The sequence below is a fragment of the Poecilia formosa genome, unplaced genomic scaffold (assembly GCF_000485575.1).
Source record: "Poecilia formosa unplaced genomic scaffold, Poecilia_formosa-5.1.2 Scaffold77, whole genome shotgun sequence".
NCBI classification, from domain to species: domain Eukaryota; kingdom Metazoa; phylum Chordata; class Actinopteri; order Cyprinodontiformes; family Poeciliidae; genus Poecilia; species Poecilia formosa.
In genome coordinates, this window is record NW_006800016.1 from 109,901 (window position 1) to 126,540 (window position 16,640).

The 16,640-nt window shown below is 40.4% G+C and overlaps 1 protein-coding gene across 1 annotated transcript in view; it reads right to left on the bottom strand.

Moving 5' to 3' along the window:
- Positions 1-10,959: 10,959 nt before the first annotated feature.
- The window catches only part of tars2 (threonyl-tRNA synthetase 2, mitochondrial), a 38,401-nt gene continuing 32,720 nt past the window's right edge, over positions 10,960-16,640 (bottom strand). Inside the window, exons 12-18 of the mRNA XM_007556043.2 lie at positions 16,069-16,206; positions 14,454-14,531; positions 13,364-13,464; positions 12,774-12,875; positions 11,632-11,704; positions 11,382-11,496; positions 10,960-11,231 (exon numbers count right to left, since the gene is read on the bottom strand). Of these exons, the coding sequence (XP_007556105.1) occupies positions 11,089-11,231; positions 11,382-11,496; positions 11,632-11,704; positions 12,774-12,875; positions 13,364-13,464; positions 14,454-14,531; positions 16,069-16,206 (750 nt within the window). The 3' untranslated portion in view covers positions 10,960-11,088. The remainder of the gene's footprint in view (positions 11,232-11,381; positions 11,497-11,631; positions 11,705-12,773; positions 12,876-13,363; positions 13,465-14,453; positions 14,532-16,068; positions 16,207-16,640) is intronic.

Sequence of the window (16,640 nt, forward strand, 5' to 3'; positions counted from 1 at the left end):
GAGTGTTGCATCACTGCCTGCATCTCGGCTAAGTGACCTCGTTGAATCCTTGCCCTGTTCATTCACCAATTTGAGAGGACACTGACGACAGACTGTGGTCAAATATGGCGGAATTACTGCTTTATGAAGAAGGCCACCAAAGGGTAAAAAACATATTTGGTGTAAGTTTCCAATCTCTCATCCAGGTGAAAACTGAGGTAAATATTCATCCCCCAATGGTGGAAAAAACATTGTTTGGAAAATTCCTGTCTCTCCCCAAATCTACAATAATCCGCTTTATTTTTTATGCATATTCAGGATGAGATGAGTGGGTCTTGTGGTCTTTTGACCATTTTTGACACACGACAACTGCAGAACCGTCAGTGTATTTGTGGCTTGGTGACGGTTTTAAATATGGACCTTATATACACACAGTTTCCCATTAAGAAAGAGGAACAAACAAGCACCAAATAAAAAATCTAGAAATTGTAATATGATCAAATTTTCTATTGTTTTTGTCCACAGTGAGTTGTCACTGCGTGTTGAGCATCCACCCCCGTGAACCAGCCAACACCACTCCAGAATAAAATGTTTTAATTCTAATTGGAGCAGAAATAGGAGCCTTTTAATTAGAGAACCACTGTGGTTTATGCTAGAAGACTTGAGGTTCAAAGTGAAAATAACTGGTGAGAGTACGGTACCGAGGCGCTCCTGCACTGCTGACTGACCCGTCAGACACAAAACCCTTCAGTAATCCAAACCGTAATATGCGAGAGATGAGGACTTAAGTTTGAGACTCCAACTCCAGACAAATTTAATTTGCAAAAATAAAAGACTTCAGACTTATTTCAACACATGCATCACTGCAAAAACACAAAATCTTCCCAAATATTTTGGTTTAGTTTCCAGTGAAAATATCTTAGTACACTTGAAATACTTAATGGTTACAAGTAACATATAAGGGCTTGTTGTAAGTGACTAATTTCCTAATATTGATGGAAAAACTACTACCTCCAATGGCAGATTATTTCACTTATGACAATATATTTTCTCCATGTAACAAGTGAAATTATCTGCCAGTGGAACTAGAGTTTGTTCATCAATATTAAGGAATTATTTACTTAAAACAAGTTCCTATATCTTGCTGTCAAGTTACGTGTGAGTTAGCTGTGTCTTATTTCTAGTGTACCAAGATATTTTCACTATAAACTAGACAAAAAAAAATACTTGGTAAGATTTTGTGTTTTTGCAGTGATTACATTAGCACAGTTTAAAGTTTATTAATAATGCTATAAACATGCACAGAAAACGGCAATATTACTGCCATAAATGTGTAATTTGTTTAAAATCATTTTTAAATAGACTTTTCAGTGTTTCCACAGACCAACGGGTTTGTTTTTTTAGAAAGCACAAATAAATCCAGTCTTCAGCTGCTCTGCAGTCCAGGGTCATTGTTGCCTGATTCTCCACTTACATTTCTAATTGGAGACAGATCAGGGCTGCTGGCAGACTGGTCCAGGTCTCCTTCTCATCTATGAAGCAGAATAAAGTCTGGCATTTTACCTCATGAGATAACCAGAGATATGTCCCTCTGGTGGTAGCCCACATCTCATTAAAATTCCAGAATTGCACTTTCACGCAAACGGTATGGAAATCAGAGATATCAGGCTCCGACTTCGACTGATAATCACTTGGATGTTCGTTCTTGTCTTTGGCCCGTTGGGTCTGACATCTGTTTTTCCTTAAAGAGAGCCGACATGTGGATCTATCTGTCCACCCGATCAACTAGCAGTGTGCAGTCAGGGGTGGGTTTAGATGTGGGCAGCATGGGCGGGCGCCCAGGACGGCATTAAAAGGGGGCGTTTGGAGGGAACACAAGCATGAGAGAGAGAAAAAAAAGCTTTTTCATCTCTCTGTTGCATACTGATTGAGCTTTGCTTATTTGAGTTATTAGCGGAGGGCAGATGGAGATGCTCACTCATGCAAGCTGAAGGAAAGAAAATCACCCATTTTGGCAATAATCTTAAGCAGTTATCAGAAGAGTGGTTGGTTTAGTGGAAGCAAATCTTCCTTTTCCTGACTGAAGGAAGAGGATACACCAGCATGAACACGAAACCTCAGGAGATCCGATTTCAACACCTCCTTCTTACCTGTGTGAGAACATTGTTTTCATGCGACAGCTGTGTGGAGGACATTGTTTCTTTGCATTGGATCTAATATGTAATCACAATTTGACTCATGAAACGGCACATTTTTGCAGGCAGACTACAATAAACCATGAGTTAAAGTTTCCACCTTCAAACAACTGATTGAATCTCTACGGATAATTTCCTTGTTCCTGACAAGTGGAGAGAAAAACAAGTTATTTATTTAGGAGTGGCCGAGGCTCAGGGGGACGAAGCAAGTTGACCTCTTTCCGAAAGGTTTACGGTTTGATTGTAGGCGACAGGTCAGAGAGGTAAGAAAGTTCACTCGGTATTAGATGGAAAACGTCCAAAACGGTCAAAGGGAATAATTGAGAGCTTTAAGAAAGCTGTGAAAGAGCCCGGACAGAAATATGCAGAACTCCAACCTGCTGTGGCGTCAAGGGGCCCGTATCACCACACAACAGAGGTTAACGCTGGACTGACAGAGAGGCCCCCCGTCATCGCACCACGTGCTGAATAATGCATATTCCCACACAAATTAGCATTTAATTGAATTAACAAACAATCCCAGGTGAAGTTTGGAATTCGGGGCCCGAAGCAGCTGACAGCCGTCTTTTAGAGGAACTCTGGACACAATGTGAAGCTCGCTTTTGTGCCAGGCGTCTCTGAAGATTGGAGATGAAATGCAAGTGAAACAATTTTTGTTGAGGAATGCATTCGTTTTCCAACTTGTCAGTTTAACGGCTCAGTCTTTTGCTCATTGTTAATTTGCAAATTGTAAAGGGGCCTTGAGGAGATCAAACTGAGTCTGCAAACTCACTTTTACTCGCGGATCCTCACATAAACACACAGGCCAGTGGAAACTGGAAGAAGAAAAGCTGTGCCGACTTTGGACTTGACAAAACACAGTGGACCAACACCAGCAGACAAAATGGCTCCACAAATCTCTCTCATATGGATTTTATTTCAAGATCCTCTTCCCTTTTCATTGTTCCTTTTGCTCCTTCCACCACAGTTTTTCCTTCCACACAACTCTTCATTTATATGCTTGTGACTGTGGAGGCACTATGTGCTAAAATTCTTTTTTTGAGAGACTGTTTGAATCATTAGTTTTAAAAAACTGAAACAACCACTTGAAATAGAGATACACGTCAACTTTTCAGATTATAGTCTAGTTTATCGATGAGTCTTCATTATAAAAACTGCTCATTTAAGTCAATTTTACACAATATGATCTCAACTATCAGGAGCTTTTCTTCAGAATATGAATGCATAAAGAATACAGATATTTTACTAACCTGTCACAAAACTAAAACATTTTCCAGCAGGTAGACACTTGCATCCAGGCGGATAAACACCTCTAAAGCAACCAGGAATAATGATGAACATCTTTTTTTGAATATGCTCTGAAGTATCATCTTTCATGACTTAAACTGCCTTCCTCTGCAAGTTAAAGTTACGCCAGAAAAACAAATCCCAACGGTAAAGTAAGGTCAGCGTCAGAGGTCATCTTCTCCTCTCACTCCTAAAATTCATCCAGTTTCTTCATGGCAAGCTGAAATCAAACATGCACTATAATCTATGAAATGCATTGCGTCTTTGCAAGAAGGCTCACACACTAGATGCATTAGCTTTAATCAGTATTGTATTGAGGAAACAAGATGATTGTGTTTGATTTTAGTTAGAAAAGCCAAAATATTTCTCCTCGGGTGGCTTTCCTTACATGCTGGACGTGTTTCAGTCCAACCCACAGGTCTCCTGGCAGCTTTTCTCTGACTGCTCCTAGAGTTCTGAAGATCTGACCAAAACAAGCAACGCTAAGATGTCTTCCACGTGGGCTAGAACAAAGTCTTAAACAAAAAAAAAAACCTGCTGCAGAAACATTTCTTGTCCTCGCTCCTCTTTGAAATAAGGATTTGCAGTGATTTCACTGCGAAAAACACAAATCTTAGCAACCATTTTTTGGTCTAGTTTCTAGTGGAAATGTCTTGAAGTAAGACAAAACTAACTTACAAGTAGCTTTTCAGAAAGATATAGGGCGAGTTTAAGTAAATAACTCTGTAATATTTATGAAAAAATTCAAGTTCTACAAGAGATTATTTCACTTATAACACGGGAGATAATCTGAGAATGGTGGTAGTAGTTTATTGTCAAAAATAAGGATTTAAAAGGTCCTACATCTTGCTGAAAAGTTACTTGTAAATTAGAAGCAAAACTACTTGCTAAGCTTTGCATTTTTTTTTTAAGCTGTGTTGCAGCTGCATTGGGGGATGATAATAGTAAATATTTGCAGATCTGGAGTGAGCACGACTTTATTCTTCTCGCTTACAAAAGTGACCCGAGAGTCAACACGGCCCTTGACCTCCTCCTGAAACCATAGACCCCTCCCTCCCAGGAGCGTTTCGACAGGTTTGCAGAAACAATAAACCGAAAAGCCTCTTTCACACAGAGGCTGCTCGTCGGAGTCCGCTCCCTCCAGGCGTCCCGCTCCGATGCGAGCGGGATGGGGAGCGGGGTCAGCTGCGGTGCTGAGCATAGCAGACATACCTCGGAGGAATCCGATGCCAGGAGGAGACTGTACACCAGTGTGCTGAGCCGGGAGCCATCCGAGTGTCTCTGCGAGTCTGACTTTCCCGGCTCAGCGTGAGTTTGCAGACACATCCATTGCTAATGTAAATCTAAGTGGGAAAAGCACGCAGAGACAAAGGATCCGGTGGGTGAACCGGTTTGTAGGAGTAGCAGAGCCAGAATGTTCCCCCAGTGTAAAGATGGGAGTCGGTTCTGAGCTGGGCAGAGATGCTGGGCCCAGATAAGTTCCTGGAAAAGAGGGGCCGTGTGGGTGGCCTGAGGTTTCTGGTGTATCCAGTCAAAGAAGAAAGCCGATCCGACAGTTCTCCTGGGTCTGACTTACATTTACAGCTAAATATCTCTGACTGATAGCTGCTCGACTCTGAAAACACTCAAAAAAAAAAAAAAAAAAATCCCCGTCCAAATTCTTCCAGTACTTCTGTGTGTGGCATCGAAGCAATGATGAATGAAGAGCATTTACCTCTAGGACATTTGTTAGGAAACATGGAAAACAAGCAAACATGCAGGCACAAATCCAAACCCAGGAACAAACGGCTGCATTCACACCAGCTCTGCTTGAACTCCAGTCCGCCTAAAATGAACCGGAACCGCTCCAAAAGAGGACAGCAAAACTATACCGGAGGGCATTCTGGGTAAATACAAAACAAAAAACAAAAAAACGCAAGTCTACCACTATTGGGAGAATTGACTCATCTTTTGCCAAAGACAAAAGGGAAATCCTACAACCGCTAAGCCACTCCATTTTATTCCACATTTCTGAAAAAGGAAGCTGCGCTCATGTCTTCTTCTGAGGTTTTGGTGCAATTCCCTTCAGTGGTTCTTGGTGCAGCGCCACCAATGGCGAGGAGTGGAACAGGTTTATCAGAGGGTTTGATGCAGTGTGGTGTGAAAACGAACTAAACCATCTGAAAATGGGACACATCCTGCAACTTTGGTCCCAATCAAACCGAGTCTACCGGATTATCAGATGTGAAATCACATCCCTTATTAGCACTCGTATACACTGCAAAAAAGGAAACTCTTACCATGTATGTTTTACCGAGTTTCTAGTGGAAATATCTTAGAACACTTAAAATAAGACAAAAATAAGTTACAAATAACTTTTCTGAAGGTTATATGGTCAACTCTCACTTACCTGGCTTGCATTTGAAGGCTTTTATGAACCTAATGGAGTTTTTTTTTTTTTTTTTTTTTTTTTTTGCTGTCTTGACTGATACACTATCATTGGAAAAAAGTAACTGTACAAATCTTACTAAGTATTTTTATTCTAATTTCTAGTGCTAATATCTTGGAAACCTTGAAATAAGACAACTAAAAGTATTTTTTCAAGATATAGGAGCTCGTTTTATGTCAATAATTTGTTAATATTGATGGAAAAAGTGCTAGTTCAATTGGCAGATTATTTCACTTGTTACAACTGAAAAAACCTGCACTTAAAAAAAAATCAAAATTAAGGACTTATCTTAAAACAAGCTCCTATGTCTTGCCGAAAAGTTACTTTTAAGGTCATTTTTTCCTTATTTAAAGTTTTCTAAGTGTAAGACATTTACAGTAGAAACTTGACAAAAAGAAAAATACTTGGTTAGATTTTGACTTTTTGCAGTGCATGAGCCCATTACCACAAAGATGGTTAGAAATTCAGCAAGATGGCGTGTATTGCAGACCCCGACACAGTCTGATCAGAGTGTGTGTAGGCGTGTGTGTGTGAAGAGGTCAGTGGGGGGTTGTGTGCTCTGCCTCTCTGCCCCTGTTTGACTCTCAGCTTTAAAAACCTCCTGTTATTGTTTTCAGTGGCTTTGCTCTCTAAGGCCACCCGGACAGTGATCAAATCTCTCTCTGCCTCCGCTCACACACTCTCCCTTTTCTCTCTCTCTCTTTTGCCTTGTCCCTTGATTTGCACGCAGTTATAAAATGCACACAAACACACAACCAGGTTATTTATAACAGGGTGGGTGGGAGAGAGGAGCCCGGCCTTGGAGCTCCTATTTTGGGAAGTCCAGCCTTCAATCACTCAGGCTGACAGCTTCTCTGTGATACCGGGGAGAACAATACAGAGAGCAGCCTGTTTATCTTCCTCTGACCGACCCACTGTGCTCTGCCTCCCGCCTGGGTCGCCGTCACCCTGCCTCCCACCAGGAAGAAGGGACTTCCAGGACTGCAGCGATATCAAAGAAACCCCAGAGATTTCACAGGATTAAATTCTCCCTCCAGCCACATTTTTGCAGCCTTGATCAGTCACCTTTGCAAAAAAAAAAAAAAAAAAAAAAAGACCCAAAATCTTTCAGCCACATTGTTCACATGAAACTGAATCCACTTTGATATAATTCAGGAACAATTTAACTCTGTGGAGCTCTAACTTTTTGGGGGGCAAAATCCTCAAGTCAAAAGCATTGTCAAGCAAAAACGTCACAAAAAATTAGAGCAAAAAATATTTCTACCTGCTCAACAATAGACTAAGCAGGCAATATTATAATTAATCTACTAAAATCATCAAACTTTTTTTGTTTGAAACTATGCAGATTATACTAAAACTTAAAAATATTCTCTTTAATTTGCTTATTTGCTTTAATTAAAAACATCAAATTTGCAAATTATTTGGGGTTTGATTTTTGTTTTTAAAGAAAAAAATAAGAACATTCTCTATGCTGTTTTTATGCAAGCTTAATAAATTGATTAAATTCATTAAAAGCAGTTTTGGGTGAACCAAAATCTGCTTTTTGGGTCAGAAACTCAAAAAGTGTCGTTAGTGATGGGAGAGTGCTCGGTATTGTATGCAACATGTTTCACTGTATGAAGATTTCAAATGATCAGTTATAATTTTGCTTCAATTAAAACAAAAAAAGTCTCAATTTGTGTAAATCACATTTGCTGTAGGGAGGATAAATTGTATTATTCTTGACATCAGTCCAAAGGCCACACTTTGGACATAACCTGATCTTAAGCATCAAGGTGTTGGTGTCTAAAGAGAAAGGAATTAAGAACTTATTGCTACAATAAACAGCCAGTTTTGATTCAAAAAGCATAAAACTCTTACTTTTTTCAACTGCAAATGTGCAATATTTCAAAGTTGAAACAAAAATCCACTCCTGAACCACAGCTTCAACTATCAGTCAAGTCTTGATGTTCAAATGATTGTTTTTGTCAAAATCAATGCAAGAGGACCCCAAGAAAAAACACACCAAGACGAGTTTTTACGTTGGTTTTAAAGGAGCACATCCATCTGTCCAGTCATGCCATGTTCTTTTAATCCCGTCAATCTGTTCATCCATACTTCCTTAAATCTTTCCTTCTTCTAGTCTTTAGTGTTTGCAGGTTCTGCAGAAATATCCATACTTGGAGTCAACCTGTTGGATTTGGGTTCTAAGAACTGACAGAGAAATCTGGAAATCAGTTTGGAAGCTAAATGAAAAAGTGTAGCGATCCTGCAGCTTAAACCACAGACTTTAACAAAAATAAATAAATCAAATTTCCTCATCTGGGTAATGAGATGGGGAAAAAAAAATCAACATCAGGTTTGGATGGAATATTAAACATTTAGTCAGGTTCTCCTTAATGAAAAAAAGATAAATATCAAATGTGACAATTTGAAGCTTTCACAGGTTCTGTTTTAAATCTTCTGCTGCTTTTTGAAAAAATAAAAAAATAGTCATTTCTTTAATTCATCGTGAATAAAGTTGCTACTCTGACCTTTAGCTGCAGCTAACATAATTTTCCCCCTTTTATTTCCAGCCTGACATCATGCAGTTTATGGTAAGCCCCTTCGGCTAAAAATAATTTTCTATGAACTCTGAGTGACTCCTCTAAATGAATGAAAGACTGCCTTGTATGCGTATATGCTTCACATACACATGACAGATTATATGGGTGGAGGGCGGGCACAGCGGAGAGGCGGGGGGAGAAAAAAGGCCGGCTGCAATTGTTATCTCGAGTAAAGCTTTGAGGAGTTTTTACTGGAGTTAAATGGTCCGTGTCATCACTACGCAACTACTGTGCAATGTTGGCTGGCGGCTGAACTGACTGGCCCGTGTTTTATCACGACGATTTGGACAAACCACAGCAAACCGAGAGACTCGCAGCTGTAAAACATGATGACAAACTGCGGAGAACTGGAGCAAAAAACTAACTTTTATTACCCTATGTGCTGATTTTTTCTAGAGAAATCACTGTTTTAGGTTTGAAATGCCTGAAACTATTTTTCCGTCATACGTAACTGTTAGGACCGTCTTTGAGACTTCATCCATCCAGCCGTCATCTTCCACTTAAACCGTGTTTGGGTCATGATAGAAGCAGGCGAAGCAGAGAAACCCAGATTTCCAGTTTCCCAGTCACTTTGGGGCCTTCTCGTGTCACCGTCAGTCTGGGCTTTCTCCCATTGACCTGAATTTCTCTGGTACAATTTCAACCGGTCCAATCAACGAACAGAAGGGGAAATTGTGAATGATGTCGATTTTCAATCCCGTTTTAGAGTTGTAGTCTTCCTGTAGTTTTAGCGACGGCAGCGGAGGAAGTGAAGGAAGCCGTTCAATGTGTTGGTCACAACTCCGAATATTGAATTAGCGTTAACATTAGCCTCATTCAGATTGGCTCTTCTCTCTTCACAGTGGAGGATGGTTGGGCACAGAGCAGGCGATTTCCAGTAAGCTTCATAACGTTGAATATACGTCACAGGCACAGAGCAATCGGGTAAAATTTGAGGCCTCAACACAGCCCACACCTCCAGGAAGCAATCGTTTCTCAAGTCGAGGGTTCAGACCATCGAAGCAAAGCACAGAACAAGGGGTTGGTTTTTACCAGGCCAGAAAAAAAAAACCGAGGCACTAAAACTCCAAAACCTTGGGTAGAACCTCGTCTCCGACCCAGAGAAGGAGCTCTGCCCTTTTTACGGCTCTTTTGCAGAGATTCTCGTCGTTTCACGCTGGGCTGTGAACCTCTCTGGTGAAAGCTGGAGATCATGATCTGATGAAGCCAACAGAACCACATCATCAAGAGCAGAAACCTGATCTTGTGGCCACCAAAACGGATCCCCTCAACACCTTGGCTAAAACATGAAATGAGTGAAAAGAATCAGGGACAAAGAGCAACTCTGGGTCCAACAAAAGTGAATTTCTTGCATAAAAAAAAACAAAAAAAAAAAAAAAAAAAAAAAAGTAAAGATATCAAAAATAATTCAGCAGGATTGACAAAAACAGAAGCTTTAGAGTAAAAAGTACTCCATACTTATTTAAGTATTTCATACATAAATAATAAAAAAAAGTACTTTAATGTTTTTCCCCTTTTAGTTAAACTGCATCACTTTTTGCAACTCGTTGAGCTTCTGCTACAGAAGAGTTGCCCTGATAGACAACATATTTTATGCAAAAAGATGGAAAACAAGACACTTCTGACTACAGCCATATTCAGTAAATTAGAATAGCTTTAAAGAGAAACCTTCTCTAGATTAAATGTCCACAGACTGATGTTTTCAAGCCTTTATGTCAATCATAATTTTCTGCTCACTGCTAATGAAAACATGACCTTTAAGATTAGCTCATGTCCATCATTTGGTCAAAAGTTTCTTCTCGACTCTTGACTCAAACCCTGTAAAATTAATAACTCTAGATGACTGCTTTTAAACTTTCCATTTAATGTTAATAAGAAAGAATCATGTTTTTGATAAGCAGAAATAAGATGCCCAACATGTTTAGTTATTAAATATATTCCGTTTTGTAGGATTAAAAACATGTCAACCTGCAATAACCATTTCTTACTGTTTTAACCTGATTTCTTTAGAAACAAATACTTTTTTTTTAGCAATCATTTCCCTACACTTCCCTCTTTGCCTCAGTGTCACTGTTGTGACTGATGTCGTTTCCATCCTGTTGCCCTCTCTCAATTAAAACGGGAGGAAAAGCGTCCAATCCCTTTGACCTTTACCTTGACTTATCCGTTTCCACCAAACGCATAAAATCATGCGGGCCTGACACCACGTCCACCTTTTCCTATTTTAGTCAGATTGCCTCCTCTGCGTTCTCTCTCTTCCTAACTCTCTTAAAGGTATGTCTGGTTTTCTGCTCTCATGATAAACTTACACAAGCGGAACGTTTGCATATTTAATGGCTTTTAGGGAACAAATTGCATCCGCAGCCGAGTGATGCAGATGTTAGACCGATAATCTTTAAATAGCCTTAAAACTCCACTCTGTACTTTTTTGGGCACATATTTATCATCAAATTCCAGTAAAGGACAACGCTAAGAGCATAAACAGCAATGTTAATGTACTTTTATTAGGACTGATAGCGTTCACATTCATAAAAAAAAAAAAAAAAAAAAAAAAAAGAGTAAAGTAACAAAACAGAGAATGAAGCCATGATTTACTCCAGGAAATGAGCCGCTGTTAAAGCTCCTCTTGGTTGCTCCTGGTGTCTCGTAGACGTATGAGGGACCTCAGCACCTCCTCCGTTTGTCTGCTGCCCAACTGTTTGCCCCCTCTGCTCCTCACGTTCACTGCTCCACTCTCACGCTCCTTATCACCCACCACTTCAAAAAAACAAGGGAGGAAAAAAATAAAGCCGCTGAAATATGTTAACATTGATATAAGGGAGGAAGAAGCAGGAGATGGAGCATCGGGGGGGTGGGGGGCATTTATATAGGCAGCTCCAAGTTGCTGCTTTCATTATTCATCTTTACCAAATATGTAGTTGTACTGGGCCAGCTGAGCGGAGCGAATCTTCTTATTTAAGGTGGCTCCTGGATCGTCGTTGAAATCCACCATGAAGCCAGCGTTGTGGAACGTCGCGACCACCTTCAGACAACCGAGAAGTTTTCCTCTAAAGATTTTATCTCTTAAAAGCTTCACATATTTACTGATTTATCACACTGAAATAAAAAAAGATTAGACAAAGAGGACTTTGTTGGCAGTTGTCCACCAAAGACTGACCTGTCTAGAGTATGACTCACTGTTGCCCCCTACAGGAATCACCACGATCTGAGACGGAGACAACCACAGCGGCCTAGTTTGGACACCAAGAGAAACATAAGATCTCAGATTAGAAGATCATCTTTTATGGTTTATTTTGCCTCGTCATTCTAATATTTCTTTCATGTCTTATGTTTTTGTGTCACTTTTTAAATGTTTTTATTTGGTTAATTTTTTTTCAGTGAAGCACACTGAATGAAGTGTGATACAAATAAACTTACCTTACCTGCACCATAATGGTAATTTATCAATTTAATTGCAAAAATGAAACTTGTATCTTAGATAGCTGCAAAGTACCCACAGGGTACATTTAAACTATTTATTACTTTTTCATTTGGATGATTACGACATAAAAATAACCAAAATTCAGATTCTAGGAAAATCAAGATATTTCAAAACCAATTAGAAAAGGATTTAGGTGGTTTTCACAGCTGATAGTCCAGCACAGTCTGTTGGACTGGGACCAAAATTGCAACATTTGTTACATTTTCAACTGGTTCAGTTTCACTCTGCCTCAAACGAACCAAACCTTTAAAAAAACTGTTCTCCCCCTCGCCTGTGGTGGCGCTGCACCAAGAACCACTGAAGGAAACAAAACAAAAACTTCTGAAGAAGACGGGAGCGCAACTTCCTTCTTCACGAAATGTAAACAAAAACAGAGTAGCATCACAATTTAGCAGCTGTACAATTTGTCTTTAGCAAAATACCACGAGCCATTTCTGCCACTAATACTAGAGACAAACAATTGTTTTGGTTTACCCACAATGCCCTGCGCTCTGGTCTTGCTTTTAAAGAGCTCTCTGGTGCGTCTGGCATTCATTTAAGCATTCGAACTGCACCAGAGTTCACTTCCACCAAACCGAGACCTGGGTTTGTAGGCGAAGCAGAGTTTGCTTTATTGGTCGGTATCAGAGTTCGGTTGTGCATTCACACGCAAACGAACCAAACTGTCGAGGCAAACAAACTAGAGTTTGACTAAAGAGGATTAAACAGGGCTGGTGTGAATGAACCCCATAATAAAAAACTGTTACTCAACTTTTTAAGAATATGCCAACGTAATGAGCTGTAGCTGTAAATGCCGTGTTTTGTTATCGTGACCTCACCATTTGCCTCCAAAGTTTTCAGCCAGTATAGCGATCATTCTCTCCAGTGACCCCAGTACAGCCCTGTGGATCATCACTGGTCTGTGCAGCTGTCCGTCTCGTCTGAGGAACGTTAAACGATGATTAGGTCACAGTGCAAATCAATGGGGAGGGCAATTTTAATGATTTGGTTTTTTTTTTAAAGAGTCAATATCTGCTAAAGCAACCACAACAAATCTCTCAGCTTTTGTGTTTTTACTCTTTTTTTCCTTACAGAAAATCAAATAAATCAAGACAAATATTTGTGCTGCAGTTGGATTCCTCTTTGCTGGATGATTTAAAACACTTTGATAGAAGCAGATTAACATGAAGCAATGTGAGATCAGGAGCAGTATCCTCTGAAATGTAATCAACACCCAATTATTCACAACTAAATTAGGCTTTTCTTAACTTCAGTCATTTTAACCTGGACATCACAGGACTTTAAGCACAAAAATGCAAGTTTATAAAAATGACAAGTAGATGGCAGAACCCTGGAGGTTTAAAGCAGCACAGATGTAGGAATTTTTTGGAAAGCGAGGGCCAAAGGCAGCAGATCTGAACCGACTCACCCGACGTATTGAAGGTTGAATCTGATGGGCAGCTGGAAGTCGAGCTGGATTGTGGCACACTGGTGTTGTCGGCCAATCGCATCTTTAATCTGGATGTCGATCTGAGATGAAACAGAGCAGCGTTTCCTAGTGTCTGGACTTCGCTTCTGCTTTTCAACAAATCTGATTTTAGAGCTCTTAGACACCAGCGGCAGCCCAAGCACATTTTTGTGGGCTGAACTGGTTACAAACTGGTTTCTGGGAGAAGCTGCAGTACCCAATTGTGGCCAATGTGGCCCAGCTTCACAGCTGTGAGGAATGCGAGTTAGAAAAGCACAGGACACTGTGTGCATGTACCTCATACATGACCTGACCTTCCTCATGCCTAAAGCCAACATCCTCCTGCGACTTGTTCATCAGACGCACAAAAATAAACAAAGTCCCAAAAGAAAACAAAGCACATTCCATTTTAACAATTTCTAAATTTATACGTAAAACTCAGAAGCCAATGAAAAAAAAGAATCTTAATTTAGATTTTACTGCTGTGACTTGCATCATTTAGATCTCACATTTTCTCTGCACAACTCCAATCTGTGGAGATGTGAAGGGAAAGGCAGCTCCACACTGAACAGAAAATGGTGAACATGTATCAACAAAGCAGTAATACAAGGCTTAAGGCAAAAGTGATTTAAAATCTGTCACAGACAGTTAAACTTAACAGAAAACAACTATGTATATGTTTAAAAGCCCCCAAAGCTCTTATTCCTGCAGATTTAGGGGTATACTTACAGATAAAAACATTGGTTTCTATGTAATAGTTGGTTCCGAACTCAGTAAACCTGAAATTAACCCTAACTGGGAATAAAGTGCTTAATTTCAGGTGCTGTGTAGCTTTCTGCGAAGTGGCATCTTCCATTTAGATATTTTTTTCTCTAATTGAGTCTTTAAAGTTTTTGCATGTTTCATTGATGCACCTCTGAGTTGCAAAACTGCGCAACCCGTTATACCTATTAAATCAGTATTGGCAAAGACAGATCCTGATCAGTGGATCGATAGCTGTAGCTGCCGTCAGTAAATGTTTGCACCTTTCTCACCATCCCTCCCTGCTGACCTTTGGTCCGTAGAAAGCTCCATCTCCAGGGTTCAGCTCCCAACGTTCGGCGAACTGCTGCAGACTCTTCTCCAGCTGCTGCTCAGACACAAACACACGAGACGACTGGAGATGAGGCGGCGCAGGAGAACATGCAGATGATTAATTCACATTATTATCAGCATTTTGGGCTTTGAGTGTGAACTGTGGGAGCTCATAACACTGATGTACAGTTACAGTGAACAAAATTTCCTGTTTAAGACAGTAGAGGACATTAATACATGTATGTCAGCTATGAATTGGTTCTACACTGGTTCTTGGTTTTTCCATGGATGAAAGTTCTTGCTCTTTTTTTTGGGACCAACTTTGAGTTGGTGCAGAAGAAAGAAACACAGCAGCTGCAAGTGGGCTCATGCAGACCCGACAGCCAATCAAAACGTCTTGAGCAGGAAGTTTTATGCTTCCTTGAACAGATTGAGATAGGTCTTTGGGCAACATAAAAGATGTTCATTACAAGTCTTATTACATTTTAGTTCCTCTTGTCACCTTAAATCCAAATAAGCTGCTGCTGGCCACGCCCCCTAATTCAACATTTACACTCACACATGAAAATGGCAGCAAACAGATGCGCAGTTATATGACTGTACATCTTTAAAAAGCAGAAATGGAGCCCCCTGCACAATCAACTAGAAATGATAAAGTGGTTTATGGTCATTTACAAAAAAAAAAAACAAAAAACACTTGTCTTTTCCATCAGCCATTGCACATAACATACAGCGGTAAAAAAAGCTGACCAAACGTGCTGGAGCTCCGTTTGGGTTTCTAGATGACGACTGGGTTAAGCTGGGGTTGCTAGGTAACAGGGCGATGTCTATGGGTTGTCTCTTAGCAATCGGGAAGTTTTTGAAACTGCTTATTTTCCAGACAGCGAAAAATATTAAAGTAGTGTCAAAAACATCTCGGTCTTAGAAACAGCAAAGACCCAAATGGAAGCACAAAAACATGCAAATTATCTATGTGAATTATCTAAAACAGGTCTCCTTTAAACTCTAAAGTTGGTTTTGTTGTGAGCTACCTAATTCAGAACCATAAAGTTGTTAAAACAGATCCAGTGGCAAGAACAAGTCAAGTTAGCACAGGTGTAACATGAGCTCTCCTTCCATCTTCCTTTTCTTTATTTGAGGAGTTTCAGGCGGTTGTCACCAAAGCTGAACTTACGTCTGCTGCTGTTCACTGAATTTATAAACAACCATTTCCAACAAGGGTTTTAAACCCACTGCCTATTCTCTTTCATGTAATCAAACACTTCTAGTAAATCCTTCTCCAAGCACTGTGTTTAGCTTCTTCCAGCGCTTTTAGAATCACATTGCATTAATAAGTGAGGCTGTTGACATTAGGGTATCTGTTTGCATGAAAATTGTGATTAATGATGTGATCTGTGTGGTGAACTGAATGCTTGAACCGTAATCCTGAGGAGAAATTAAAAACTAGCTGCATAAAACATTAAAAATAAAACAAGGACGTGGCTCAGAGTTAAGAACTGGTGAAGCACTTGAACCAGTTTGGTGGAAACAGCCTATCAGGGTCTTATTTAGGGCTACGTTGTGATCAGCAGTGTGTGAAAGTGTGTGCTTGCCTGTTCGGCGTGGTCCCACTGTTCAGGCTCCCCCAGGCACGGAGTGGGACGTGTGGACAGCAAGCAGTGGAAGGAAAACCCAAACACTTGATAGACGCTCCGAACAAAGTCCAAACAAGCCACAATCTCCTGTTCCAGCTGCGGAGAAAGAGTGAAACGGCGGGGTGACGGAGGGGGCAACAAGAGGACAGGGAGGTATGCAACAATCAACAGAGCTGAGGTAAGACAGAGGAGTTCAAAGGGTTAAATTCCTACCCAGGTAGGAAGAGTGCATCTAAGATTGAATTAGCATTTCAGAGCCCAGTGATTATCATGTGATCTCTGAATTACCGGGACGCAACCAGAGACTGGAGAGCGGATATGATGGGAGAGATCCAGGTCTGGATGCAGCGGATCAGGATGACTGTACAGCTGCAGCGCCACACATGTGGAGGTATCATGTTTGAACGGGACAAAGGGTCACATTCATCCAGCCGGAGGCCTCCTGGAATGCCTCAGGAGTTATTTGTACAGCCCATCTAATTACCGTGCCACATGTATCTCCTTTACAGTTTCGATTTAATTGAAGCACC